The sequence below is a fragment of the Onychomys torridus genome, chromosome 2 (assembly GCF_903995425.1).
Source record: "Onychomys torridus chromosome 2, mOncTor1.1, whole genome shotgun sequence".
NCBI classification, from domain to species: Eukaryota; Metazoa; Chordata; class Mammalia; order Rodentia; family Cricetidae; genus Onychomys; species Onychomys torridus.
In genome coordinates, this window is record NC_050444.1 from 142,505,040 (window position 1) to 142,532,513 (window position 27,474).

A 27,474-nucleotide genomic window follows, 5' to 3' on the forward strand; every position below is an offset into this window, starting at 1 on the left:
CAGACTACACAGCATTGTCTTGTCTTTATACTCAGCATTGTTTTCCTCAAATCTTGATCATCCAAAAATTGACCGTCCATTGAGATGGACCTTAATTGGGCGCTGGTCTCTCACTTTTCTGCATTAGCTCTCCCCTCGGGCCCCTGCCTCCAGAACCCTAAGCAAACCTGCCAGCTGTGCAGACTCGGAACAAAACAGCTGGTTTCCATGTCCCTAGTGGCCAGAAGCACTGTGGAGGCCAGGAGGGCTCTGGAGCCTGGAGGCCCCGCCCCTCCCCCGCCCGCCGCGGGGGCGGAGCGGCTTGGGTCCCGCCCGCGGGGGCGGAGAGGGAGCCAGGGCGCCGGGCAGCTCGACTCGGCTGGTTCCGGGTTGAGAGGCTGCGCTGGACCGAAGCGGTGGCCGCTGAGCTGGTACGGGTAAGGGGCCGCGCGGGGCCGGGATCTGCGGCCAGAGTCGGGCAGCTGAGCGGGCCGGCACCCCTCCTCTGCTCTGCCGGGCAAAGCCGCGGTGCGGCTGGGTCTGGCTGCTCTGTCCCGCAGAATTCCCCATCCCCAGCTCGCCCCGCTCCCAAAGCTGTCCGGGTCCCAGGATTCCAGCCCCACTGTGGCCTCCGCCCCACTTCAGGATCTCCTTCTCGCAGCATCTATCCTTTGGGACTGTCTGGTCCTCGAGACCCTCCTCGCCTGGAGCCCCTTCCTTGGGACGCCCTCGGCCTCTCTCCTCCAGCGCCCGTCGCTGGTGGACATCTAGTATCTCGAAACCGAGCTCCAGGGCTCGCATCCCGTGTGGCCCCCACTCGGCACCGAGCCACCGTGTCGCCCGCGTCGCAGACAGCGCCCCCCCGCGCTCCCCGGCGCCTGTCTCCCGTGCCCCCGTGGGCCTGGCCCCCGGGTGCCGCCCCCGATCGCACCGCGCCGGCTGCCGGGCTCCCGGGCTCCGCTCCGCACCGCCCCCGGCGCCATGGCGTGCAGCCTCAAGGACGAGCTGCTGTGTTCCATCTGCCTGAGCATCTACCAGGACCCGGTGAGCCTGGGCTGCGAGCACTACTTCTGCCGCCGCTGCATCACCGAACACTGGGTGCGGCAGGAGGCGCAGGGCGCCCGCGACTGCCCGGAGTGCCGGCGCACGTTCGCCGAGCCCGCGCTGGCGCCCAGTCTCAAGCTGGCCAACATCGTGGAACGCTACAGCGCCTTCCCGCTGGACGCCATCCTCAACGCGCGCCGCGCCGCGCGACCCTGCCAGGCTCATGACAAGGTCAAGCTCTTCTGCCTCACGGACCGCGCGCTGCTCTGCTTCTTCTGTGATGAGCCCGCGCTGCACGAGCAGCACCAGGTCACCGGCATCGACGATGCCTTCGAGGAGTTGCAGGTGCGTGACAGGCAGGCGAGGACGTGGGTGGGGTCAGGGTTCCACTAGGGGCAAGGGCCCCAGGCCCACTTAATGCCAGAGGGGCGTGGTTGTGATGAGGGGCGGGGCAGGGGCGGGGCCCTTGGGCTCTATCGAATGGGCTTGAGACGTATCTAGGGTGGGAGTCCTTGGAGAGAGTGGGGTGGGAATGATGGGTAGAGAGGGAGTCACATCTGGACCAGATGCTGGCTGAGGCAGAAGGAGAGACATCAGCTCCTCCAGGCTAGGGCAGGACCACTGTCGCAGCTAGCGCGGGATAGGGGGATAGGGAATATGCTATTCTAAATGCAGCCACAGTGGCAGGTTTGGGGGTAGGTGCGGCTTGCTGCTCTAGGTGTTCATAGAGATCTAGATCCCATGAGGACCGGTCTCGGCTATGCCATGCCGGTGGGACTTGAGCTTAAGACATGCAAATTGCCCAGAGGGCAGGTTTGGGTGCCAAGTCTTAGGTCAAGGTGTGTGAGGGTCTAAGGCTGGGATCAAGTTCAAATATGGCAAGAACCGGTTTGTATTTAAACCAGAGAAGGGGCTAATTGAGAGTGGAACCAGGAAGTGAAAATTCAAGATCTGGAGAATTAGACTCAAAGGTGATTGAGGAAGGTGAAGACAGGCCCCTAGGACTCACCAAAGCCTCTTGATGACCCCTGTTGACGTCATCTACATGAAAATCTTTGAGTATTCAATTGAACACAGCTTTCAACTGCATCTAATCTCCCTTAAACCTCCCCATTGTCACTGACAAGAGGGCCAGACCCTTATCAGTGTCTTTAAAACTCCCAAGGCTCCACTTAAGACATCTTCCCTCCAGAGCTTTACTCAAGCTCCATTGGTATATATTTATATATGCTTGTATAGAAAGAAATGCATATAAAGAGAAACATAGATATATACACATACTGAGACCTACATTTTCCTTCATGTCCTTGATCAATAAGTATTATATTTTATTTATTTTTAATTATTTTATTTTATGTGTATGAGTGTTTTGCCTGTGTGTATGTGCAACATGTACTTGTGTGGTGCCTAAGAGGCCAGGAGGTGTCAGATCCCCTGGAACTGGAGTTACAGATGATTATGAGTTATCAGGGGGTGCTGGGAACCAAACCCAGGTCCTCTGCAAGAGCAGAAGCTCTTGGCTGCTGAGCCACCCTCCAGCCTCAGGCGCGGTGCTTTTCAAGGAAGCATTCCAAGATCAGCTTTATTGGGATAATATTGCACATCCCCCATAGTCTCCCCATTAGAGAATTCTCAGTTTCACATTTGCCTGCTAAAGACTTGGAGAAATCTTGAAGGAAAGACACCTGCTGAAGTCTATTTAATAAAGTGATTCCCAAGCTTATTTGAATCCTTTTTTTTCCAACCTAACTTATTTCAACCCAGCAATTCTCCTCCCTGGCTTTGGGATACCAATAGTAGACAGTTCCCCAAGGTTTCAATAGTGTTTTCCTTAGTAAGTTTATTGTGCCCCACCCCCACCCAAAGCATGGTGGATGAATGAATGAATGAATGAATGAATGAATGACCAAGCTTGGTCTAAGCTGGCCCAAACCAGAGGATTTAGAAGTAGAAGATACTTAAAAAAAAAAAAAATAGCCAAGCAGTGGTAACATATATCTTTAATCTCAACACTTGGGAGAAAGAGGCAGGCAGATCTCTGAGATTGTGGCCAGTGTGGTCTATAGAGCAAGTTCCAGGACAGCCAAGGCTACAGAGAGAAATGCTATCTCAAAAAAGAACAAAGAAAAGAAAACAGAGTCAGCTAACTTTCCAGTAGCAAGTTCTCCATCCCTCAAGAACTGAATCAGTCAATAAGTACCCCCCTCCCTGCCTGGACCTAGCTGTGGCTCATCTGGAAAGAACTTATTTGAAGTGTCTAGCCAGGGTAGAGGAGCAGCGCACATTCCCATCCTTCCTCCTCCAGAGATCTCTCGAGAACTCTCGTGCTCTGCCAGCTAAACTTCCAGCCCCACCTCTCTCACCCGAGAAGGAGACTCACCTCTCCATGATGTCCCCTTTGGACATAGGCAGATGGTGGCAGGGAAACTCGCCTCCCCTTGGCCAGGCTATGCCAAGAGGCCACGCCCCACCCCCACCTGCCTCTCCTGCCTCCTGGGAGAGCAGGCTCAATAACCATCGCTGAACGGAGAACAGGGCAGCCTCCACCTCAAGCTCTGCTTCCTCCAGCAGATAGTGGCCCCTGTGCTGAGGCCCCTACCCCCAGGGAATGACAGACAGAGCTGGCAGAGCCTGAGAGAGCACCTGGTGTGGAACTCACTTGCCAGATGGAGAACTGGTGGGGGGAGGAGGGAAGACTTACCCAAGGTCTTGAAGGCAGAGGAGGCCAGGCTCATACACAGCTGGGGTCTCCAGACCCCCTACCCAGAATTTGGCCTGCAGCAGTTACCTTTCTTCTAAATCTTAGAAACTATAGAGTGGGAGGATTAATAGCTTTGTCTTTATCCTCAGGCTGCTCCACCCTGTCCTGCCATATGCTGCTGCCTATGAGACCTTAGGAAAATGACTTGTTATCTCTGAGCCTCTGACCCCTTGACCTGCCATACAAAACTGTTCTGTTCCCTAGATTCCAGGGGGTGCATCCTGACGAGCTGCATGAGTTCAGTCAGGTCACCTCATTTGTCTGAATCTCCAGGTGTCATCGATTACCTTCCTAGGGAGGGTGTTGAAAAGGTTAACAGTTCTTGATTCCAAGTGCCTAGAACTGTGGCTGACACAGTCAGCCAGCGTAACTTTTAGACATCTGTACTTATTCTAATGATAATATTTATACAGGAAGTGGGGCAATATGATATAAAAGGTCAAATATCCCTCATCCTACCTGTGGATAAACCTGGCTAGAATTACTGTATAGTTGTGTAAAAGTTTCATGCCGGGTGTGTGTGTGTGTGTGTGTGTGTGTGTGTGTGTGTGTGTGTGTGTATGTGTGTGTGTATGTTTGTGTGTGTGTGTGTGTGTGCGCGAGCGGGTGCATGTGCATGCACCCCTCCCCCCACTACTGATGAGCACCTGGACCACAGAGCAAAGGAAAGGGATGAGCTCATCTCCAAAGAGTTTGGGGTCCGTGAGCCAAGGGCTGCCCACAGCTGGCTTGTAATGCGTCACGTGACCTTCATTACACCTGCTGTGGGTACCGTTGTGATTTATTCCTTTTGTAAATGGAGGCAGGCTTGCAAAGCTAAGTGATGGTGAGTGTCAGGGTCAGGACTTGGGGCCAGTCCAACTGGGCCATGTCTAGCCTCTCTGCTGCCTCTAAGGGCCATTCCCTGGCCTCCCCATCTATCATCCAGAATTGTCTCCTGCCTACCCCACCAGTTTTTGTATCAAGAGCACTTAGCACAAGACCAGACTAGGGACAGTCTGTTGGTGCCGGCTGACACCCCAGGGCAGGTGGCTGGGATGTCATCCTGATCAAGCAGAGCATCCGGCTCCCTAGCCATCTCAGGTTCCTGACCCCAGAGAGAGGATCCGATTCATCTGAGCGTCCCTTTCCAGACCTCATGTGATCACTGGAGCTTTTCCTAAGGCATGCCTCACGCCAACAAAGGCAGCAGGGCTGGGCCTTGGATGGGAGCCTGACAAGCTGGGCACAGTGATGAGAGACAAGAAGTCAGCCTAGGAGGGCAGAGCAGGCTTGTGGGTGTGGGGCTCAAATCTTTGCTCTGACTTTTTCTGCAGAGTGGAAGGCATGGGCTTCCCTGTCCCCCTTCTGATCTAAGAGAGTCAGAAGAGACTGTTCACCTTCCGTGTAAAGAGAGAGTCACTGCCTATCCCAAGGGTGACAGTCACAAGAGCACTTATTTTGTAACCTGGTCAAGGAGACCGATGAGATTTCTGTCCTGGGGAAATGGCCCTCTGCCATCACATCCCCTGGGAAAGGGCAGGGTTTTGTGCACATAGCAGCCTTGCATGAGCCTGAGGCTGGCGGCGCCTGCCCTCCTCTCCATGAAGGTATCTGTCCAGCTGCACAGAGCTCAGGTCATAGTGTAGAGCTGAGAGTTGAAGTTGGAACCCCCCACAGTGTTCATTTTCTGGAACAAAACTGTCTGGTGACGAGGTTGATAGTGACAAAATACAAGAGTTGAACCATTTGGGTGTCGCAGGTGCACCTGATGTGGTGGGCACAGTCCCTTAAGATAGCCCTTCCCGTACCTACATCCAGAGAGGGCCAAGGCTCAGCAACATTCTTCAGACACTCCCTGAGGCTGGGAGACTGGGAACTGGCCTGAGTCTTCCCTAAAAGCAGGCAGAAGAGCTGGAAGGCACAGCCTCTTTATCAGCCCTCCGACCGTCTCCTCGGGGAACAACCAAAAGTACATGAGCTTCGGACACCCTCTGGTCCACTCTCCCCGCTTTACAGATAAGAAGATAGGCTTGCCAGAGCCCTGAACCCAGTCACTCCAAGGTCACAGTCTGGCTGGCCACCCCACCTAGAGCTCTGCTGGACACAGGGTGGGCATGAACGATTTGGAGGTGTGATCAAACTTGGATTCAAGATTGACTTGAATGTTTTGTCCTGGTCTCATACCTACATGGCTGCTGAGGGTTGGTCCTGTGTTGAACCCAGGACAAAGGTACCCGATCATGGCCCTACCAGGGTTCTATGGGTCAGGCCCCCTCCTGAATAGGGGGCTGTTTCCAAGGTCTACCCAACACATTGAAGTAATCCAGGTCAGGCCAGGGAGGGTATGAGCAGAGGAAAGGAAGACATCTATGGCTATTGCACGGGGCTGGGTGCACGCACACACACACACACACACACACACACACACACACACACACACACACACACACTCGCACACACATACACATACACACACACATACACACACACTCTCTCACACACACATACATACACACTCACACACACATACACACACACACACACACACACACACACACACACACACACACGAGCACAAACACACACACCTTTTTGCTTGTTTGTTTTGTTTTGTTTTTCAAGACAGGGTTTCTCTATGTAGCCCTGACTGTCCTGAAACTAGCTCTATAGACCAGGCTGACCTCAAACTCAGATCCACCTGCCTCTGCCTCCCGAGTGCTGGGATTAAAGGCTTGCCACCACCACCGCCAGGCTGTTCCCTCTCTCTTTTAATACTCACAACCATTGTCCCATTTTACAAATGGGGAAACTGAGATACAGACACTGTGCTTAGGTCACACCACCAATAAGTCAATTGGAACTTGAATTTGGGTCATGAATATGGCCAGGGCATGGATATGTGGGCACACATACCGATGGACAGTTGTTGGGGGGGGGCATAAGGATTGGAAAGAGGCGTGACTTGCTTAGGATGGGCCGTGGATGTGGATGTGATATGGGGGGGGGGGGGATGCTTCAAGGGTTAGAAGTTGATCCTGAAGATGCTGGGGAACCGGAGACAGGTGTGAGCAGACTGGTGTAGCCTGTCAGTTACATGCCTGGAGCAGTGCATGGCCGTCTGTGGGAGGCTCTAGGACAGGAGAGCAGCTGTATTGCCAGGGACTGTGAGGCTCCAAAGGTCACAGGGAGGGCTTGGCCTCAAAAATATTGATGCCAGAGAAGAACCTGTGTCTGTCAGGAGGAGCAGGAGCACCCAGATGAGGGACTGGGAAGAAGGAAGAAGAGAGCAAGTTGACTCTGGGTAGGAACACAGGCAAGCAGTGTCAGGATTCTCCGTGGAGATGAGAAGGGTCCCTGAGGCCAGAGTCAAGATGGCTTCTACAGCATCTCCCCCCTGATGATGGAGCTGTACAGCTGTGTGCTTATGTAGTCCGACACAGTACTCCAACCCCATTCCCTATGGTGGAACCAACTAGCTTTGATGGACTGAGGACTCAAACCCCACCACCACCACCACCAGATGACACCCAAGGCCTCCACTCCAGCCCAGCTGGCCCTAGCCAGCCTTTCCAGTTTGTGACTCTACCCACCTGTCACCTGCCTGACTTCCTGCACACATCAGGTATGCCCTGCCTGACCAGACCCTACCACTTGGAATGGTCAGGGGGGCCCTGTCACCTGCCTTCTCTGCCCTCCCGTCAAAAATGAAGGCAGACTCCGGTGTTCTCTGTGATCCAAGGTCCTGTTTCTCTCATCCTTAGGCTGACGATTGCGTGACTTTTCCGGGTGTTCCGTCAGACAGCGAGGGCAATAGCAAACCAGGGAAATGTTTACTGGAGAATGGGTGAGAGGTTGCCTACAGAAGTGTGGATGGCTCCCAGAGCCACGTCATGGAAATAGCATAGGTGACGAGTCACATAAATGTCCCCCTTCAGTTAACCTCCCGCCTCCTATACACCCCCTAGAGCCGGGGCAGGAGGTGCTGGGTGGCTGGAATCTCACGTGAGAGTCTGATGACCCCTCTCCCATTTCTGTGAGGGGCGCTAACCTCCCAGTCTTGAGCAGACAATCACAGGGGCTCTGGTTTCGAGACGACAGTGGCCATGGCGTGCCTGGAGGACAGGGTTCCAGAACCGTGACAGCCCACCCTGTGTGGTGTGTCATGTCAGGAACCGAGCTGTTTAATGGTCCCAGCAACTCTCCGAGGCCGATGCTGTTACAGCCTCACTTTACAGGTTGGTAACCCAAGACGAGGGAAGGTGCCACCGACCTGGCTAAGTGGTGCCAGCTGTACTGGATCCCAGGCCGACCCCCATGTGAACTCTGCTCTCCCTGACACCTGTTCGAGACTTTGCTTCTCCAACTAGCTGCAGACTATTCGATATCTCTATGATTAGGGCATCGCACAACCGTGATGCCCAGTGGCTGCTGTTGGATAAAGGGAGTAGAGAGCTCAAGGGTCAGTGTTGAATGTGTTTTTGGAGTCAGCCAGAACCTTGGCCCTCTCTTAATAGCTTTGTGACCCTAAGCAAGCTGCCTGGCCTCTGTGGTCATCAGTTCCTCTCTCTGTAAGATAGAACCTTCTAGACTGTTGTGAGTAGAGGTCATGATGAGATGCACGTGAAGCTCAAACTGAACCCAGCTCCCTACAGGCAGCTATGTGCACCATGTCCTTCCTCTGTGGCTGCTCTGTCACTTAGGAGTTTATTGACAGTTTCCTGTTTGCTAACTGGCCTCTCAACTAGGAGTGAGTTTTCTGGCTTCCTCTCCCCTGGCAAGCTGTGTGGCCTTGGGCCAGTCAGTCCCTTAGATTTGTTTCGGTCCTGGCGCAGGCAGGGGTTGGAGCAGATGGTCTCTCCCACCCCTTCCTGCTTTTACCATCTCAGGAAGCAGGGAGGGGCCGCCTGGACACAGCTTGGGACAAGGACATGAAGCGGTGACAGGGGCCTCAGATGGAACACAGTGACAGCATCCCAGGCACCCTGTAAATGCCAGGTTATGTGCCCTGGGGGTCTAACTACACCCTACTGTCACCTCATCTCACTGTCCCCACCCTAGGGGCTATGATTTATCACCATTTTGCAGAGGAGGGCCTTGGGCCTCAGAGAGGTTAGATGACATCACGGGGGACACACAGCTAGCAGGTGACTTTCTCACCCATGTCTGTCTGATCCGAAGAGGGAGAAGAAGCTAGAGTGCTGAGTGACACAGCTCAGTCTGCCTCCTGCACCGTGGGCTCCAGGCTTTGGGTCCCCTGGATTGGCTGTTTCTGAGGCTGCGGATTGGACCCAGAGCTGCCTGCCCAAGGCCTCCTAAGCCGCTCTCCCTACACTCCTGTCTCGTGTCCTGGTCTCTGAACAGGTTCACCTAGCAAGATCTAGCAAGGGAGATTGGTAGGTAACCTCACAGTTAGACTACAGTGTGTGGAGCTTGGGAATGTGGCTCCATTAATAGAGGACTCACCCAGTATGCGTGAATCTCTGGGTTCGATCCCCAGCACCTCATAAACTGGATGTGGTGGTGCACATCTGCAGGAGGATCAGAAGTTCAGGGTCATCCTCTGCCACTTAGTGAGTTTCAGGCCAGCCTGGGCTATGTGAGACCCATCTGAAAGGGAGAAGAATTCATTTGCAACAACGGTGTGAGAATACGCCCTGCACACAGACAGGAATGCCCCATGACAGGGGAGAGTTTGGGAGATGGGCTCTCAGGACAGATGACCTCTGAGTCACATGAGCATCCTGAACAGAGGCCACATTGAGCAAGGGCTGGGATGCAAACACTGCCTGGTATTTAGGGCTGTCTGACAGAACTTTCTGGAACACTGGAGGGTTCTGCATCTGTATTGCTTGATGCACTAGCTGCCAGCCCTAAGTGGCTATTGAGCCCTTGAGATGAGATGAGACCAGTGCGGTCAAGAAATTGAATTTTCCACTCCATTTCATTTTCACCCATTGCAATGTAAATAGCCGCATGAGGCTGAAGGCTGTCGTGCTGAGCAGTGCAGGAATAGACCAAGAGATGAGTAGAGATGGCGGGGTTGACGTAGAGGGCTTTGAATGCTGCCCCCGAGCCTCGTGCTCTTCTTCCCAGACTCCAAAGAAAGCTTGGGGGTTTGGAGAAACGTTTTTATGTCCACTGAAGCTGCTGGGGGGGGGTGCAATTGGGCACAGAACAGAGAGGGGTCCTGAGGTTGGAATTCAGAAAAGGGATGATGAAGGCAAAGCAGGAGCTGTGGGTGTGGTGATAGGACCAGACTGCACAGCAAGCCTGAGGGCCGACTGTCAGGTCCAGAGATGAGTCGCAGGTTTCTGGCCAGGATGGCATCAGTGAGTACCCTTCACCCCACAGAACCTCCTCTCCTCAGTAAGAAAAGGCAGGTCTGATGTCCCCAACACTATCCCTGAATGCACTGTGGTGAGTTTTTCCTGGTCTCTCCCCAGTTCACCCCATCCCTCGTTTCTCTGTCCCCAGCCTTGACAGTGCCATAGGTGTCCTAGGAGACCTTGGTGTGTATGTGTGGAGGGGCGAAAAGTCTCCACTGCCCCTGGATGGATGTAGGAAGAAGGGCAAGCCAGTTCCTCAGACCCTGGGTTCAAATTCAGTGAGGAGTCTGTCCACATTCCCAGGATGTTCTGAACAATGTGACAGATGGGGTTTCCAGAACCTTACAGGACCCATGGCGACCACCATGGGGGAGAATGCAGCACTAAGCCATTTCTCCAAACATCTACTTCTTGACAAATTCCCAAGCTAGATGCGACCCCAAGCTGTCGGGGGGCCAAAGGAGCCACATTCTGCACTGTGGGGCAGTAGGCCCGCCCGTTGAGGACTCGGTGGCCCCGGAGCCTTTCGGCTTGTGACTTTTGTGGTCACTGTTGTCTCATACAGAGAAGGCTGCTAGAATTCCAGCCATTGTGTCTGTTGAAGCTCTCACAAAACTTGCCACCCCCACATTTTTGTTACCCCTATTTTCATGGCTGGCTTTATGCTCATGTACCTTCCTCTGAGTAGACCTCCCCAACCACAGCATCTAAGGTGGCCTGCCTGGCACACACTCGGCCATCTTCTCTAGAGCATGGACCATGTTGGTCATTCCCTTACTCATTTTTCCTGTTTGTGGTCAGTCTTCCTCACTGGACCGGAAGATCCCCGTGGGTGGAAAGTGCACCTGCCTTGTTCTCTGATGTCTCTCCAGACCTCAGGGGTGCCCCTTCCATCATAGCTGCTCAGTAAACCGTGGGTGAATGAGCGAGTGATAGTGAGCGGAGGTAATTCTGTGTTCTCCATTCCTCCTTTCCTAAGTTATCCTGACCATCTCCTTGTGTCGGTGTTTAGTGGACCAGCTGTTTGTCGAGGATCCTCCTGGCTCTGACAAGATGGATAAGTAAGAGGGAGGTAAAGATAAGAACCAGCTGGGTAGTGGTGGTGCACACCTTTAATGTCAGTGCTCTGGAGGCTGAGGCAGACAGATCTCTGAGTTCGAGGCCAGCCTGGTCTATAGAGCATGTTCCAGGACAGTCATGGATACACAGAGAAACTGCCTCAAATGGGGGAAAAAAAGGAACCAGTACCTGTCACTACTTGGCCTAAGCTGACTGGGGTCCCCGGGGATTGCACAGGGTCTGTTTTTATGAAAATTCAGTGACACAGCCCCTTCCTGGAGCCCCAGCTGGTATCAGATAGCCACTGGGTGCAGATCACAGATGGAGATAAGTAGTCAGGACCTACATGGAGAACCCAAGGGCTAATATGGAGAAGATGGAGGGACAGACCGGAGGACAGTTGCTTATGATTAAGAGGCTCAGAAAGTGCAGAGAGCTGGACTCTGCTGGGGACCACCCACCTCCACCCCGATTTGTTTATTTGACAAATAAACAGACCCTGCCATGTGCTCGGACCACTCTGGGCACTGAGGATACAGGAAGCTATAACAGCAAACAGATTGTACGGGATTCCCACTCATCAAAGTCCTGTCGCAATGAGTGAGGCCAGCAATACACACCCACGCCGTGGACAAGTGTGGTCCTTCAGGGGTCTACATGTATAACACCCAATATGACATTTTCTTTTCAAACAAAATTAAGGCCAGAAACCCTATAATGAACAAACTATCAATGTTTTAAGCAAGACCATTATAAGTGTCCTGCTGAGCCAAATGGAACTCCAGGCAGAGGAAAAATCACAACACTGAGCTTGTTTTTTGTCGGAGGGGGAGGCATTTGTGTGTGTGTGTGTGTGTGTGTGTGTATGTGTGTGTGTGTACATCAAGTGTGTGGAGGTCAGAGGACTATTAGGAGTCCCTTCTCTTCTATCACCATGTAGGTTCTGGGCATCAGGCTTAGGACATCAGGGTTAGCAGTTAACGCTCCACCACCACCCCCAGCCATCTTGCTGTGTGTGTGTGTGTGTGTGTGTGTGTGTGTGTGTGTGTGCGCGCGCGCACGCGCGCGCGCGCTGAGCCCCTCTCCAACTCTCCTAGTTTTTTTTTTTTTTTAAACAAGATCTCTCATTGGACTTAGGGTTCACCGACTAGGTTGGGCTAGCTAGCCAGTGAGCCCCAGGGATCCCCTTGCCCCATTCCTGGTGGCTGGGGTTGCAGGCATGTGCCACCACAACTAGCTTTGTGCGTCAGGGCTGGAGACCAAACTCACAGCCTACTGCTAGCAGGCCAGCAAGCTTCCTGGCTGACTGTCTCTGGTTCCCAGCCCTGTTTACAGTCTGATAGTGGTTTGTCTGCCTGGATGTGTTGTGGTGCGTCATCTTAGATTCATCATTGTAGAAATATGTCACCAGGCTTTAAGCTTGCCGGCTCCAGCTCACCGTGCTGCCCCTGACCGGTATGTGCAGGCTGTACGTTTGGGACTAGGTTCTTGACCTCTTTGTACCCTTTTGCCACTTGAAAATGGGGGTAGCAGAAAGGCTGCCGTGACTTAGTACCAGCAGGAGGCTGAGAGCAGGGTCCAACCAGGCAAGCAGAGACTGTAGGCAGTGAGCCTGCAGCGGTGGGCTGAGCTGCTGTGATCTGGGTCCCCATCAGAGCGTCACCCAGGTGCCAGCCAGTGGCTAAGGGGCAGGGTGGGGGCAGGTATGCAGAGGTTGTTTGGCATCAGGAGGACCAGAGAGCGAGGCCTGGTGACTCACGACTGAAACCCTAGCTACTTGAGATGGTAAGGCAGAAGAAGGATTGCAGCAGGTTTAAGGGCAACCTAGGCTATGTAGTGAGTTCTGGGCCAGCTTGGTCTACAGAATAAGACCCTATTTCAAAATAAAAAGAGGTCTAGGATATGGCGCCATGACTGAGTGTTCTCTCTTGGATTTAGGAAACAAATCAACACACTCAACAGGGTATGATGGGTGAGCTATAATGGGAGGTGGCCATTGGGGTTGGGGGTCAAGGGCAGGATAGGCCCCAGCTGCCAACAGAGCTGGGCTCTCCATCATCGAAGACTGCCCTGGCTGGCTGTGGCCTGCTCCCCCATGCAGGCCCTGTGTGTATTTCAGAGGGAACTGAAGGAGCAGCTTCAAGCCCTTCAGGACAGCGAGCGTGAGCACACGGAAGCACTACAGTTACTTAAACGACAGCTGGCAGAGACCAAGGTGAGCCTGACCCATTGTGGGGACGGGGAGGGCAGTGGTGAGACAGGGAAAGATGGATCCTCCTGCCCGCTGAGGAAACCTGGCTTCCGGGTGCGGAAGCGTGGTGGGAGAGAGGCAGGGTGGGCAGGAGTGGGGCTTCTGAGAAAGTGAAGGGGAGTTGGGCCCGCCCCCAACGTCCCAGAGAGCTTTGGTGCCTGAGTGGGGCCATTGCTCTTCAACTTCAACAGGCATTGGGGTGGGACCCGGAAGGGCTGACAAGGTCTACTCAGCATCTCTTTGTTCTTCCCTTATTAAATGGGCCCGCTGCCCAGGAGCCGACTGTGGCATGTCCCCTCCAAGCCATGACTCCTGCCATCTCCCCTCAAGCACTCAAGCATGGAGATAAGGACTCTAAATCCAGGTGTCGTGAGACCCACCTGTAATCCCAGCACTGAGGAGGCTCAACAGGAAGACATTGAGTCTCAGGCTAGCCTAGGCTACATGGCAAGACCATGTCTGGAGAGGAAGCGGGGACCTGACTCCAACTCTGAAAAGTAGGGCAAAATTCTGTTCTGTGGTCTCTGGCTACAGTGATGGGGTGGAACCTTTTGTCCCTAACCTGAGAAGAGTGCTTGGGTCCAGACCTCACACTGACCATGTGACATTGAGTAAATCACATTCCTGGGCTTCCTATCTAAACACTGGGGACTCTGGCCGGTTCAGTCCAGAGCTTCAGGTCTGGGAGGAGAACTTCACACGCAGAGAGACTCTAGGGAATGACTTTGGGCTGACCTGCTCTACAAGATGAAAGCCACCGCAGCTGGGGCAGAACCTTGGGGTTACCTGGCCTGGAGAAGCCATTGGTAACCTACATCTGTGTTCCAGCATGGCCACTAACCCGCTGCGTGGTCTTGGGAGGGTCATGATATACATTCCTTCAGAGGACATTCCAGAGAGCCTCTGAGCAGGACCCCTCAGTGGGTGACAGATGAGAAACAGCCACGGGGTTGCGACCTCATTGCTTCTCACAGCCTTACGTTCTCTGTCTGTCTGGTGACTCCACACTGCTCCCACGAGGAGAAACAGATGGAAATCTCTCTGGCTGGGTGGGTGTCTGAGGGTCTGTTCTCCCTACAGCTTCACTTCTCCCCCCTCACTGACCTCCTGCCCACCTTTCCTGTCCATCTGTGTGCTGCTGGGGGGCCCGCCTCCCCTCCCTTTCCCCAGCCTGGCTTCCTGTCTGGACGGGTGTATTTATATAAGAAATGCTGACGGAGGCTTTGAGGCCATATTTCACCTGGTGCCTGACTGGTTCCTCTGCAGCGCCTGCCTGCCCTCCAATGGCCTTGCCTGGGGGCCGTCTGCTCTCCTTCCTCTGATGGTGTTTTCCTTGGTAGGCTCTGAGATGCATGACATGTTCTTGGCAGAGTGTTTCTGAAAGGGCCAGAGCTGCCCCAGACCCAGTATGTGTCTGGGAATGTGGTAAGCCAGGCTGCCTTCCCCACCAAGGAGCCAAAACGAAAGGCAGGGCAGCCTTAGGATTCGATAGAGTCGTCAGGGAGGTGGTTCAGCCCATTAAAGGTGCTTGCTGCCAAGGCTGACAGCATAAGTTCAATCCCCGGGACCCCGTGGTGAAAGGCGGGTCCTGAGGGCATCTGATCCATAGCAAGGAGTTGTGGGAGAAGTGTGCGTAAACAGTAACAGGAGTAATGCATCTCATTTGGTAGCGAGAAAGTGCAATCCCACTTTGATCAGAGAGGAAAGTTCACCCGGGACAGACTGGCAGCCATGCCTGAGGCCCCACAGTTTGTTTTCGTGACAAAGTATATGTGAAGAGTTTGGGAAGACCCAACAGGGCTCCGTACAGAACTCCTGGGCTGTCACTCTGATATGCTCCTTCCTGGTCCCCTCTCTCTGCCTGGCATCCTCTTTCTCTATCCATCCCCTCTTGCCCTGGGGACACTAGACTCTAGCATGGAAAGGAAATGGAGTCTGCCTTCAACGCCGTGACATAATCTCAAGCAAGTTCATCCGTCCCTCTGTCCCTCCCTCCCTCCCTCTCCCCTTCATCAGTGATGCTGTCTGACCTCCAGCCTGCACCAGGCCTGGAGATGTACACAAGGACAGGGAACACGCCACTCCTCCCTAGGAAGAGCTCGTGCACCAGCTAGAGAGGCATAGTGTGGAGGAGGCAGCAGATAAGACCCTGGGCTACCTAACAGCTGGAAAAGTGAGAGAGCCTCTCGGGAGGAGCCCTCCCCCACCCCGCTAGCCTTGGGGAGGCACAGCCACAGAAACAGAGACAAGCCAAGACTCTGCAGCCACTGGGTGGATAGTGATGCGGAGCAGTTTAGCAGGAGCCACACAGGGGAACCGGGAGCCTGGAGGCCCTGGAAGATGGCTCTAGAGGATACAGGGAGGTGGACCCCCATCCTTTCAGCAGCAGCCTCAGCCTCCCGGGATTGGGGCTCCAGGAGGCCCCCTCCTCTGTTCCTCTCCTTCTTTGTCTTCCCAGTGTGTTGGGTGGGCATGCGCGGGGAGGCTGGCCTGCTGCCAGCCGTTCTTCCTGCAGGCCAGCAGCCACCACAGGAGAGAACAGGCCCTAATTGAGCCTTTGTGGAGCCTCCCACAGAGCCCCGGGCACTGAACACAGTGGGGTCTCTGACTCTCTGAACTGCCAGCCAGAGGCCCACAAGTGAAATTGCAGAGGCAGGCCCCACATGCGGCCACATCCTGTGTCGCCTGACTCTCAGGGTTCCTCAAGCTACCCCCTCTGCCTACCCACCCCCCACTGCCATGCCCAACCGATGCTCCCTCCATCCCTGGAGCCCACTCAGAAGCCACCTCTCCATGTGGACTCCGTGGGCATGCCTGTTAGAAATCATTCCTTTGCTGGACAGCAGCTTTCCCTCTGTGCCTGGAGTTGCGCCCTGTTTGATGAACATCTCCACCACACCCCTCAATGTGGCTTTTGTAACCCCTCTTACAGATGGGGAAACTGAGGTACCCAGAGCTCAGGTAGTTGAGGCCACCACAGCTAGAGACCCAGAGTTGGGACCTTTCTCCTGTCACTCTGCTGCCTCCTCTTGGGCCTCAGAGAAGGGAGAGTCTCTAGGTATATGTAGACCTCCCTTGGCAGTGGCGTTGTTCCTAGAGTGAACACCAAGATGTGCCCAGTCTCTGCTTGTTTATGAAGGCCTCTGACCTCCATGATCGCCTTGTCATCATCCTTTGAACCTATAGATGGGGTGTTTAAAATACAGACCACTAAACCCCAGACTGGGCACACAGGCATCCCCCATGTAGCTTTTCCCATCCCTCCTTTGCTTGTGCCAGGAATCTGGGCAGTATCGCCCATTCCTGCCTCTCACAGCCTCATTGACTCCACTTCATTAGTCTCCTGATGGACCCCCATAGAACTACGAGCCCTTCTGTCCTGGGCAGGTCCCATCTTATCACCTTGCTTCTCTGCGTGCCGTACCCAGCCTTCCAAGCCCTCCCACACACACACTCCCTCATTTTTGTATCAAAGCTGCCCCCTCTCACTGGCAACTGAACACAGTGAGATTCACACTGGATCCCACCTATGCTTTCCTATAACCCCTGATGGTCATCCCCCCCCCCCCCGACAGTCCTCCACCAAGAGCCTGCGGACCACCATCGGGGAGGCCTTTGAGCGGCTGCACAGGCTTCTCCGCGAGCGGCAGAAGGCCATGCTAGAGGAGCTGGAGGCTGACACCGCCCGCACGCTGACCGACATTGAGCAGAAGGTCCAGCGTTACAGCCAGCAACTGCGCAAGGTGCAAGAGGGTACCCAGATCCTGCAGGAGCGGCTGGCTGAGACTGACCGGCACACCTTCCTGGCTGGAGTGGCCTCCCTGTCTGAGAGGTAAGTGCCACCTGGCTGCAGCCTTCCTCAGTGCCTCTCCCAACCCAACTGAGGCAGCGAGGGGGTTCATGGGAATGGGGCTGTCAGCAGATAATTCATCTAGTCATATTTTCATCCTCGTTTATAGGCATCTGCTACAAATATGCCAGAGCCCAGGCTAAAAGCCTTCCGTATCCCTACAATTCTGTATATAATATATTCTGTCTAAGTTGGGTGTGCGTGGTGGCTGACACTTGTAATCACAACCCTGGGGATATTAAGGCAGGAGGTTTGTGACAAGTTTTGGGCCAGCCTGGGTTACAAAGTGAAATCTCAGAACAGTACCTATATTGTAACAGCATAAGCAATATTTATTGGTGTTTAGAGTCATTCAACACACTTTCGTGTTGTGTGTCACATATGTATTTTATGTATTTGGGGAGATGGGGTGTGCATTTTGTGAGTGTGAAAGTCAGAGGACACCCTCAACTGTCCTTCTTCAGATATTGTCCACTTTGGGTGTTTTAGGATTATGGGTATGTGTGTGTCTATTTGAGTGTATACCGTGAATGTATGGGTGCCTGTGGAGACCAAAAGAGGGCATCAGATCCCCTGGAGCTGGAGTTACAGGCAGTTGTAAGCCACTGGACATGGGTGCAGGGAAATAAACCCAAATCCCCTGAAGAGCAGTAAGCTCTCAACTTCTGATGCATCTCTGTGACCTCCACCTTGCTTTTTTTTTTTTTTTTTGGTTTTTGGTTTTTGGTGTTGTTTTGTTTGTTTGTTTTTTGGTTTTTGGCTTTTGGTTTTTCGAGACAGGGTTTCTCTGTGTAGCTTTGCATCTTTCCTGGATCTCACTCTGTAGACCAGGCTGGCCTCGAACTCACAGAGATCCTCCTGCCTCTGCCTCCCGAGTGCTGGGATTAAAGGCGTTCGCCACCACCGCCTGGCAGGACTTCATACTTGCAAGGCAGGTGCTTTACCAACTATCTCCTCATCCCCTTACTTACATTAACATTAATACTGTATATCATTCTTTAGAGACATTATATTATTATAACCTTCTGAGCCCCCTGCAGGGAGTTACAATACTCATTTCACAAGTATAGAAACTGAATCTCAGAGAAGTTAAACCAGTTGACTGATTGGTCAAAGCTACTTGGTCTGGTGGTAAAGCCAGGGTTCAAACCCAGGCTTCTCAAAGCTCTCCTTCATGGCATCACTTAGTATTGGCTTACTGGAGATCGACACTCACCACTAACATCATGTGCTTGACGTTGGCCATGAGCAAGCCACTGAGCTAAGCATTTTCTGTGAATGACTCCATGAACTCCTCTCAACGAGCCTCAAAAGGCAAGGCTAGCACAGTACCCCATTGCACTTGACTTTGGCCAGGAGCCTGAGAAACAACTGCACAGTACCCATTTTACAGCAAACAGACTTAAGGGCAGAGAGAGGTCGGACATGGCAGAAGCAGGTACTTGTGTCTCAGTCCCACAGACATCCCACTCATGACCTCGCCCTGGAGGTGGGTACCAGATCTCATGAAACCTTCTCTCCTGCTGTCCTTCCAGGCTCAAGGGGAAGATCCATGAGACCAACCTGACATACGAAGACTTCCCAACCTCCAAGTACACGGGCCCTCTGCAGTACACCATCTGGAAGTCTCTTTTCCAGGACATTCACCCAGGTGAGGCTCTGCCTGTCTTCCCAGAGAGACAGGGGGAAGTGTGGATTGCCACCTGGGCCAAGTGTGACAGGTGGCCGAGCAGGATGTGGGCAGAGTGCCTGCTGATGTTCTTCTGCTCTGTCTTTAAGTGCTCTATGTCACCATGGGGGTACTTACCACAGTCATCCTCATGTCACACGTGTAGAATTGGAGGCTCAGAGCTAGAACAATGGGATGGATCATCTGCTGTGCCCCAGAGCCTATGCTGAGCTCACCGAGTCCCCAGAAAACCCTCTCCAGCAGGTGCCGTTACTGTGCCTGTTCCCCAAGTGGAGGGACAGACGTTCCCTGTCCTGACACGGGAGTCAGACCACCTGGATGGATGTATTAGTCCATTCTACAAACAGTGACTGTCCCTCAGTTTGAGGAGTCAAGGGAGACGGCCTAGTGACCAGACCTTGGCAGTCTAACGGGACAAGGCTCTGACATGGGATTTGCACATCATGGAAGCCTGGGGCTGGGGGGGGGGGGGGGTGGGGAGGTGTGTGGGCAGGGTATGTGAGCAGGGCAAGGGGTCAATCAATCAGAAGCTCCAAATGGAGCAGCCAAGGGAAGCTCAGGTTTGCATTGAGTATTGGGGAGCGTAGGTCACCCCAGGATGTCCTCAGTTGAGCCCCATCAGTGATGGGTGTGGGTGCTGGGTCACAGAGCTGGGGCTCCCCTTCAGGTGACAGGCCTCATCTAATATGTCATTCCTGCTGTCTTAGAGTTGGGGGGGGGGGGGCTAACTGACAAAAGCAACAATGGTTGTGGGGAAGGAACATTTTCTAGCGAACTCAACAGCTTTCCTGGGGTGTGCTCCCCGCCTCTGAAGGACTTTCACACTGAGCCATATGTGTACCTAAAGGGAGACAAGAGCCCCAGGATCTTTTTCTCCTCCCCAGGACCCGGGCAGTCTGGAAGCTGTCTGCCTCAGCTGCCACCTGCCCTTCCCTATCACAGGAGCCTCACCCAGTCAGTCAAAACCCTCCAAGACATCACATTCAGCTGTACCGAACCATCTCCAGGCTGTGCAGGAGCCAAATTCTCCCTCCTTGGCACATTTTGCCTGGAGACCTTGGCACCGTCTTTGGTATTTGACGGCCAAAACTCTCTCTTTTGTAGCTTTGCCTTTAAATACCTCAGCTGAAACAACTTGCTGGGTTTCCTCAGGGGAACCTTGGGCTTTTCTGATTGCAATGCCTGATCATAGCCTATATGTCTCTCTCTCTCTCTCTCTCTCTCTCTCTCTCTCTCTCTCTCTCTCTCTCTCTCTCTCTCTCTCTTTCTCTCTCCCCTCTGAGTTCTAAGGGAGGGACCGGAGGTTGAGCTCAATGTATCCCCTGCAGCCAGCAGTCAGTGTTGATGAAGGAATGAAAGAACTGTCATAGACCCAAGTGTGCTTCTAGAGCAGTGCCTAGTATACCCAGCAGGTACTCAGTAAGTGTCAAAGGGACGCGCTGCAGGTCCTTGGATACTCCCTTTCTCCTCTAGCCCAGTTATGGCCTCTGAATGATGGGGACGATAGTATCCCTTTTTCGCCTCCATCACAAGTGAGCAAGTGATTGCTCCAAGCAGGGAGTCTCCAGCCCCTGCATCACTGACCCAGAAGGTCTCGCTGGAGGCCCTGTCCTGCACACAGGCGACTAGCAGTCTCCTCAGCCTCTACTCACTAGATGTCACAGGCCCCTCCCCTCCGTTAGAGCAACCAAAAGTGTCTCCGGCCGTGGTCAGATTTCTTTTGGAAGCAAAATTGTCCCGGCTGAGACCACAGGCCTTGTGAACACTACCTGCAAGTGACCTGAGTGGGCAGGTGTGTGACCTGAGCACTCTGCCCTGAACAAAGGCCCCTGGGACTTCAGACAAGGGTGACCTGGTTGGCTGGGCCCTCTCTTTGTCTGTGGTACCTATGAAGTCACTCTGGCTCTTCAGGGAGCACCAGAGCCTTTTATGTCCAGATGGGAGGGCGGCTTTTCCCCAGGGACCTAGCTGTGGCTCCTCCTTTACAGCCTAAGCTTCCCATTGGGTCATCTGAGAACCCCGGCTAACACCTGTCTCTCCTCTACTCTGGAGCTTCCACACTTCATCACCACCAGCCGCCTTCCCACCCCCCACCCCTCCCTCCGTCCACCATCCCTCTGCCAAGGCAGCCCTATCACCGGCTCCCAGGTGCGAACCTCCCCAGCCAGCCAGGCAGCCCATTATCCCAAGGACACCAGACACTTCTCTCCCGCCTCAGCCTCCCCTGCCTTGTCGGGCCTCTCCCGCATTGCTACTCATCTGGATCTAATCATTTAGAGTCCCAGAATGTTCTCTGCCCCGCTGTGTGACCCGAGGCAACCTGCCTCCCCCCCCCCCAGCAAGCACACCCCCCCCACTCCCCCCACACACTTCCCACAGCTAAGCTTCAATTTCTTCACCTACACCTTAGAGATGGTCCTGGTTGTTGCCCAGGGTAGAATAGAGAGAGAACGGATTTCTCTGTGAAGATGATCCCATAATTTAGTAAGCATGGTTGCTATTTATTATTATTATGAACCAGACTCTTTCTCCATCTTGCTGGGGCCGAAAAATGGAAGGACACTATGTGAAAAGACCCTGCTCGTGGTCCAATTCACCTTTCACCCCAAGTAGAATCTAAGCAAGCCACTTACCTCAAAGAGCCTCAATTTTCTCTTCCAAAAAATGGCTGCAATCATGGAGAGCCTGGGACTACTGGGACTCTCTGGAGCAATGCCCGTTCTGTGCAGAGACTGTGAAGGGAAGAAGAGGGCACTGAGGAGGTGTGAGACCTGCAGGGCTAGATTTCTGTCTGTCTGTCTGTCTGTCTTTTTTTAAGGCCTGGCTTGGAGAAGAAAAAAAAAATACAGACATAGTTACTGTCCCATCAGACCCCTACCATAGTGGAGAAGAAAGAGTCGCAGGCCTCCAGCTGCCAGGCTGAGTCCTGGGCTGGGCATTTGGGAGGCCTTTCTCTGCTGCTTGGGTGTTAGTGGAGGAGAACAGGAAGCATTTTCATGGGACTTGGAAGTCTGTGACCCTTCCTGGGTGCCTTTTGATCCAAGGTCTTGGAGACATTTTAGAGACTCAGCACACACCTGGAGAGGAGAGAGGCCTCGGCCCAGCCTTTGTTTATAAATAAGAGTGTCACAGCTAGCCGTGAACTCTGACCTCTAAGGCAATGAGCCTGGAGAAAGGCTTTGGTTTCGCTGGGTCTCGTCACTATCCTGAGGGAACAGGCTTCTTGGAGAGGGGAAAGGGAGCTGCCACACCAGTGTGCCCCTCAGGGCCCCTCTCTTTGGACTGAAGGTCCCTCCTGCCAGTCCCAGGGAGGGTGCTGTGAGGCCTGGGAATGGGACTCTGTTAAAGACAAGGTGGGAGAGCTCACTTTCTCTGGAGCGCAAAAGCCGGCCCCGAGTCAGGCCATACCTCTCGCCCAGGGGAAATGCCAGGCTCACAGCCCAGGCCCTGCCCCCCAAGAGCTGGCCCCACCCCCAGGGAATCAGGGTCTGCACAGAGGACAGATGCCCCTTGGGGTCAGGCTTTCCTCTGCTCACAGATTCTTCATTGTCACACCGTCTTAGAACCACCAGGAGCCCTACCCACTCAGCAGACGCTCCGGAAGTGGCCCACAATGCCCTACACAGACTTGAGAGTCAGGCTGAGTCTGCATGCTGCCTGCCCGTGTCCCCTTAACTGTTCCTTGAGCCTTAGGGTCTCCCTTTTGCTGGCCCCCTCACAGTATCCTAGGTGTCTGGGACGTGGGAGTCTGGCATTCCCAATTGCTGCAGTTTTCCCTGGGACCCTAACACCCGCACATCCACTCTACCCCCAGTGTATCCCACTGCCTGTAGTGTCAGCGACACAACATCTGTATCTAATTAGACACAGACACACACACACACACACACACACACACACACACACACACACACACACATACTTCCCTCCTGTGGGAATTCTTCACACTGCACAACTTTCTTGTTCTTACCCACTACCCAGTGACTGACAGAATGTTCATGTGGGTCCACTACCCCACCTTTTATGTCCCTGGACAAGGGACTGTTCCATGGGCCCCTCTATACCCGGGGCTCCTGTTGACACACAGCTCTCTGCATTCTGAAGACAAGAGATAAATGTGAGGTTCAGAAGTGAATTACTGTGACCTAGCTCATGAAAGAAGCTCCTTGCAGGTCAGCCTGTTGGGGTTGCATGATGCTGGGACCAGCCATGGCCACCTAGTGGGACAGTCACAAACAATGGAGCCTCTTATTTCTCTGTGTGTATACAGCCTACAAAGGCACCAAATAGGAAGTAACAGTGGTCCAGTCTAGAGATCATGTCCCTGCTCCAGCTAATAAGGGAAGAGCCAGCCCCAAGGAGCTGTAGCAGTATTCCATTGCTCCCTCCCACTCTTTCTCTCCCTGTCTTGCTCTGGGCTGGAAATACTCATCTAGCTGAGAAGTGGCCGGTCCCAGGCTTCCTCCGCTCCCTGGGAGGTTGTCAGAATAAGCCGGAAGAATAAACAGATGTCTTGACAAGAGTTCAAGACACCGTCCAATCAGACCTGCTGAGCCAGTATAGCTAGCTCAGAGCAGGTGACCCAGCCTATACCAACCTCTGGACGCTGTTGGGCAGGAGTGAATGCATTTGTGTGACCAGAAGCCTGTCCATACCAGGCTCCGTGCTGGGCACTGAACTCTCAAGGGAGAGAGAGTTCACTGCAACCCAAGCCTGGGCCTCTGGGTGCTAAGTGGGTGAGATCGGGCCCAGAAGGCCATGCCCTGTGTAGGAGACCAGCACTGAGAGAGCACAGGAGTCCCGGAGGCTAAGGAGGAACCAGCTGAGTCCTCAGTACAAAGTGGGCCTTTGAATAGAGTGGGGTTGGGGGACAGAATGAAGAGGTAGACTGTGGCCAGGTACCAGGAGGCCTTGAATAGTCCCAGGTCTGCCGTTTGACCTGTGACTAGTCAGGGCTCCTGGGTCTTGATTTTCTTGTCTGTCAAATGGAAGAGTTGGTAGGATTACAGATTTCCAACATTTTGGGACATAGTGTCTTTTTTTTTTTTTTTTTTTTTTGAGCTGAGGATCGAACCCAGGGCCTTGCGCTTGTTAGGCAAGCGCTCTACCACCGAGCTAAATTCCCAACCCCCATATTGTCTATTTTTAAAAAAACAAATTTTTAAATCTCAGATCAAACATATGACCTTTTTAGTATATATGTACATACAATAATGTACACATGCATATGTAACAACTGACCATAATATAGAGGAAAAATAGAAGATTATTTGTGGTTAAACGTCTTTGAAGACAACACTTCTTGCAGCACAGCCTGGCCTCACGTTCCCTGTGTAGTGGGAGACGACCTTGAATTTCCGGTCCTCCTGCCTCCACCTCCAGAGTGTCGCAATTCCAGGCACATACCACCATGTCCAGTTTTATGAGGTGCTGGGAATCAAACCCGGGGCTTTGTGCATGCCAGGCAGGGACTTTGCCGACTGAACTATATCCCCCAGCCCCTAATTCAATATTTTGAAAGTCAGTATGTGGAAGCTCATTTAGACTGACGTTGGAAAACACGGCCAAGCCACCGTTAGGTGCTCACAGTGTCACTGAAACACCATTCAGGAGATTGCCTGTGCCAACGGTGTCATCCTTGGACATCCTCTTTCCAAAAGAGCAAATCATTCTTAGTTCTAAACAACAACAATAAAATGTAGCCCCCCTCGGTTGGGTCGTTGCGTTCCAAAATCCTCATTGTGTTTTAAAATTACAAAAGCGGTCTCACATTTATACATACACAGCGGTGGGTTTACTTTCGGATCCACATATAAAGATTTCTCGACCATGTGGATGTGTGGCAGGACATCTGGAGTTCAGTGGTGGGGGTGAAGGATCCCTGGTGAGGCCGGCCTGCCCCAGGCTCCCACCAGTCTCAGAGACAAGTGGCAAACGTTTCCAGATTGCCCTCTAGGGGGCAGTATCATCTGACTAATCTTGCTCCTTCCCAGCTCTGAAACTCCCGTAATTCTGGACCTCCTCTGGGCTTTGCCCTGGGAGTCATTCTGTGACCCTATCAGCTACCCCCTCTGCAGCCAGGTGTAAAGATGACAGGCTGTTCCATTTTTCAGAGGAGGAAGAAACAGACAAGAGGACAAGCTAATATTCATTTATATTATGACACAGTAGGTCAATAGCATCCTGGAGACCAACCAGGACCCTCTACTCAGGGAGGCACTGGATAACGGACTCACAGCCTTCTCTCCACTGACCTTTCCATCCTCCTCTTCTCTCTAGTGCCAGCTGCCCTAACCCTGGACCCAGGCACTGCCCACCAGCGCCTGATCCTGTCTGATGACTGCACCATCGTGGCCTATGGGAACCTGCACCCACAACCACTGCAGGACTCACCAAAGCGCTTTGATGTGGAGGTGTCAGTGCTGGGCTCCGAAGCCTTCAGTGGTGGAGTCCACTACTGGGAGGTGGTGGTGGCCGAGAAGACCCAGTGGGTGATTGGGTTGGCCCACGAGGCTGCCAGCCGCAAGGGCAGCATCCAGATCCAGCCTAGTCGTGGCTTCTACTGCATTGTTATGCACGATGGCAACCAGTACAGTGCGTGCACAGAGCCCTGGACGCGGCTCAACGTCCGTGACAAGCTTGACAAGGTGGGTGTCTTCCTGGACTATGACCAGGGCCTCCTCATCTTCTACAATGCCGATGACATGTCCTGGCTCTACACCTTCCGAGAGAAATTCCCTGGCAAGCTCTGCTCCTACTTCAGCCCTGGCCAGAGCCATGCCAATGGCAAGAATGTCCAGCCACTGAGGATCAACACTGTCCGAATCTAATCCGGGCCGAGGGAGACCAAAGCCTTCTGGGTCTGTGACCACTAGCAAGAAGAGCCTTGCCCAGCAGACAGGGGCCTGGATTACTCAGACCCACCATGGCCACCCTGAGACCTCAGGCCAGTTGTTTATCCCCCGGCCTCTTCTGCCCTGCCTGTGAGCTGGAGACTGTGGTCCATGGTTAATGTCCTGTGGCTCTGATCATAATGAAATGTGATGTGGCTTCTCCCCAGGGCAGCCCTTGTCCAACTCATCATCCCTATTCTCCCAGGGACAAGAAATCTCCCTCCTTCTGCCCAGGTGACCTAGCCTCATGACAGATCAGATGAGATCACTAGCTAGCAGCCCAAAAGATATACAGAATCCTCTTATGCTCGTGGCCTAAAACGTGACTCAGCCCTGACCAAGAGAGTAATGGGCCATTTTACTCTTGACCCAAGTCCACAGGAGACCCAGGCAGGAGCTGATCCTAGGGTTATCTGAGGTCACCCTCTCCTGCCACCCCTGTACCAAGCTGAGAGCTGTGGGTTTCCTCTTTTCCCACTAATGTACAAGTCAGAGACGATGCTGTGGCATGTGACAGGCAGCCCACATAGTACAGTCATGCCACTACCTTCCAGTCCATGGACTCTGGGGTAGGGTGAGGCATAAGGACCCCAGAAACCAACACAGAGCACTGTCAGGGCAAAGCACCAATGGATGAGCCATGTCCCGGCCAGCCCTCCGTCAGCCAGGCCTCTGTGACCTGCTATGGGGACAGAGAGGGCGCTGGTTCTTTGCATCAGGACCTGCCTGACCCCCCAGGAGGGCTGTTGGTGCGGACCACCTTGGACTTGGTGTCTGACTCCCACAGGATCCTGAAGCACAAACAAGAACCACTTTAGTTGGCTTCATCAGACAAGAATTCGAAATCAGCTCCCTGGTGGTTTGCAAGGTCACTGAAGCACTGGAGGAGGAGAGCCTTGGGGTTTCCAGGAACAACTCAGTGACCATGTCTTGAGTAACCAGGAAAGCTGTGTCCACTTGCAGGGAGCCCCTGCCTCACAAGCTGCTCGCTGCCACCGTCCATGCCAGCAAGTGATTGTCCGAGCCTGCCTCTCTCTCAACTCAGGTTCCAAATCTACATCTTTCAGAGGGATCCCTTTGGGGAAACCTGAGTCAGAACCCAGATTTTGACAGCAAAGAAGTCTGGGAAATGTAGTTTTTCTCTCCTAGCCTCGGCCATACAGAAAGTTAACATGGAGGTGGAACAGGCCCATCCACAATTTCCTTGCTACAGCATCCAACTGTGCAGAACTCAGGAGAATTCATGAATCCACCTCAAGGCCTTGACTTTGAAGTAGAGCTGCTAGAGGTGTCATGCTCCATGGCTCTGTCCCGGCCTGTCCCTGCCCAGAGGCAACAACCTCAGGAGTAGGTAGTAGTAAGAAGTGTAACCAAAATGGCCCCCAGCCTCACTGCAGTCCTGGGACTTCAATCCTGCATTTGGGACTCGGGGAGCATGCCCATCTCCAAGGAGCCAGAATGGACAAACTTGAGGGGCTCCCACTTACAACTGCCATGCACTGGGGCCTCCCTGAGCAAGAGGAATCCTGAGCCCTATTCATGCCCTCAACTCCCAGACTCCAGGCTACTCCTGACAGTATTTTTATTTAAAACATTGCCCTTTTTTGTGCATTATGATCAATTTGTATTAAATTAAAGT

General features: G+C 53.4%; 1 protein-coding gene across 2 annotated transcripts; it reads left to right on the top strand.

Annotated features, from left to right (window-relative positions):
* Nucleotides 1–355: 355 nt before the first annotated feature.
* Trim62 (tripartite motif containing 62) lies at nt 356–27,474 on the top strand. 2 transcript variants are annotated; one of them, XM_036178253.1, is made up of 5 exons: nt 356–1,368; nt 13,253–13,366; nt 16,978–17,234; nt 18,788–18,903; nt 25,222–27,474. In XM_036178253.1, the coding sequence occupies exons 1-5, from the start codon at nt 961–963 to the stop codon at nt 25,770–25,772; spliced, it is 1,446 nt and encodes a 481-aa protein (XP_036034146.1). In that variant the 5' UTR covers nt 356–960; the 3' UTR covers nt 25,773–27,474. The 2 variants fall into 2 exon arrangements, with proteins under 2 accessions (XP_036034146.1, XP_036034147.1); XM_036178254.1 differs by having other exon boundaries at nt 358–1,368; nt 13,271–13,366.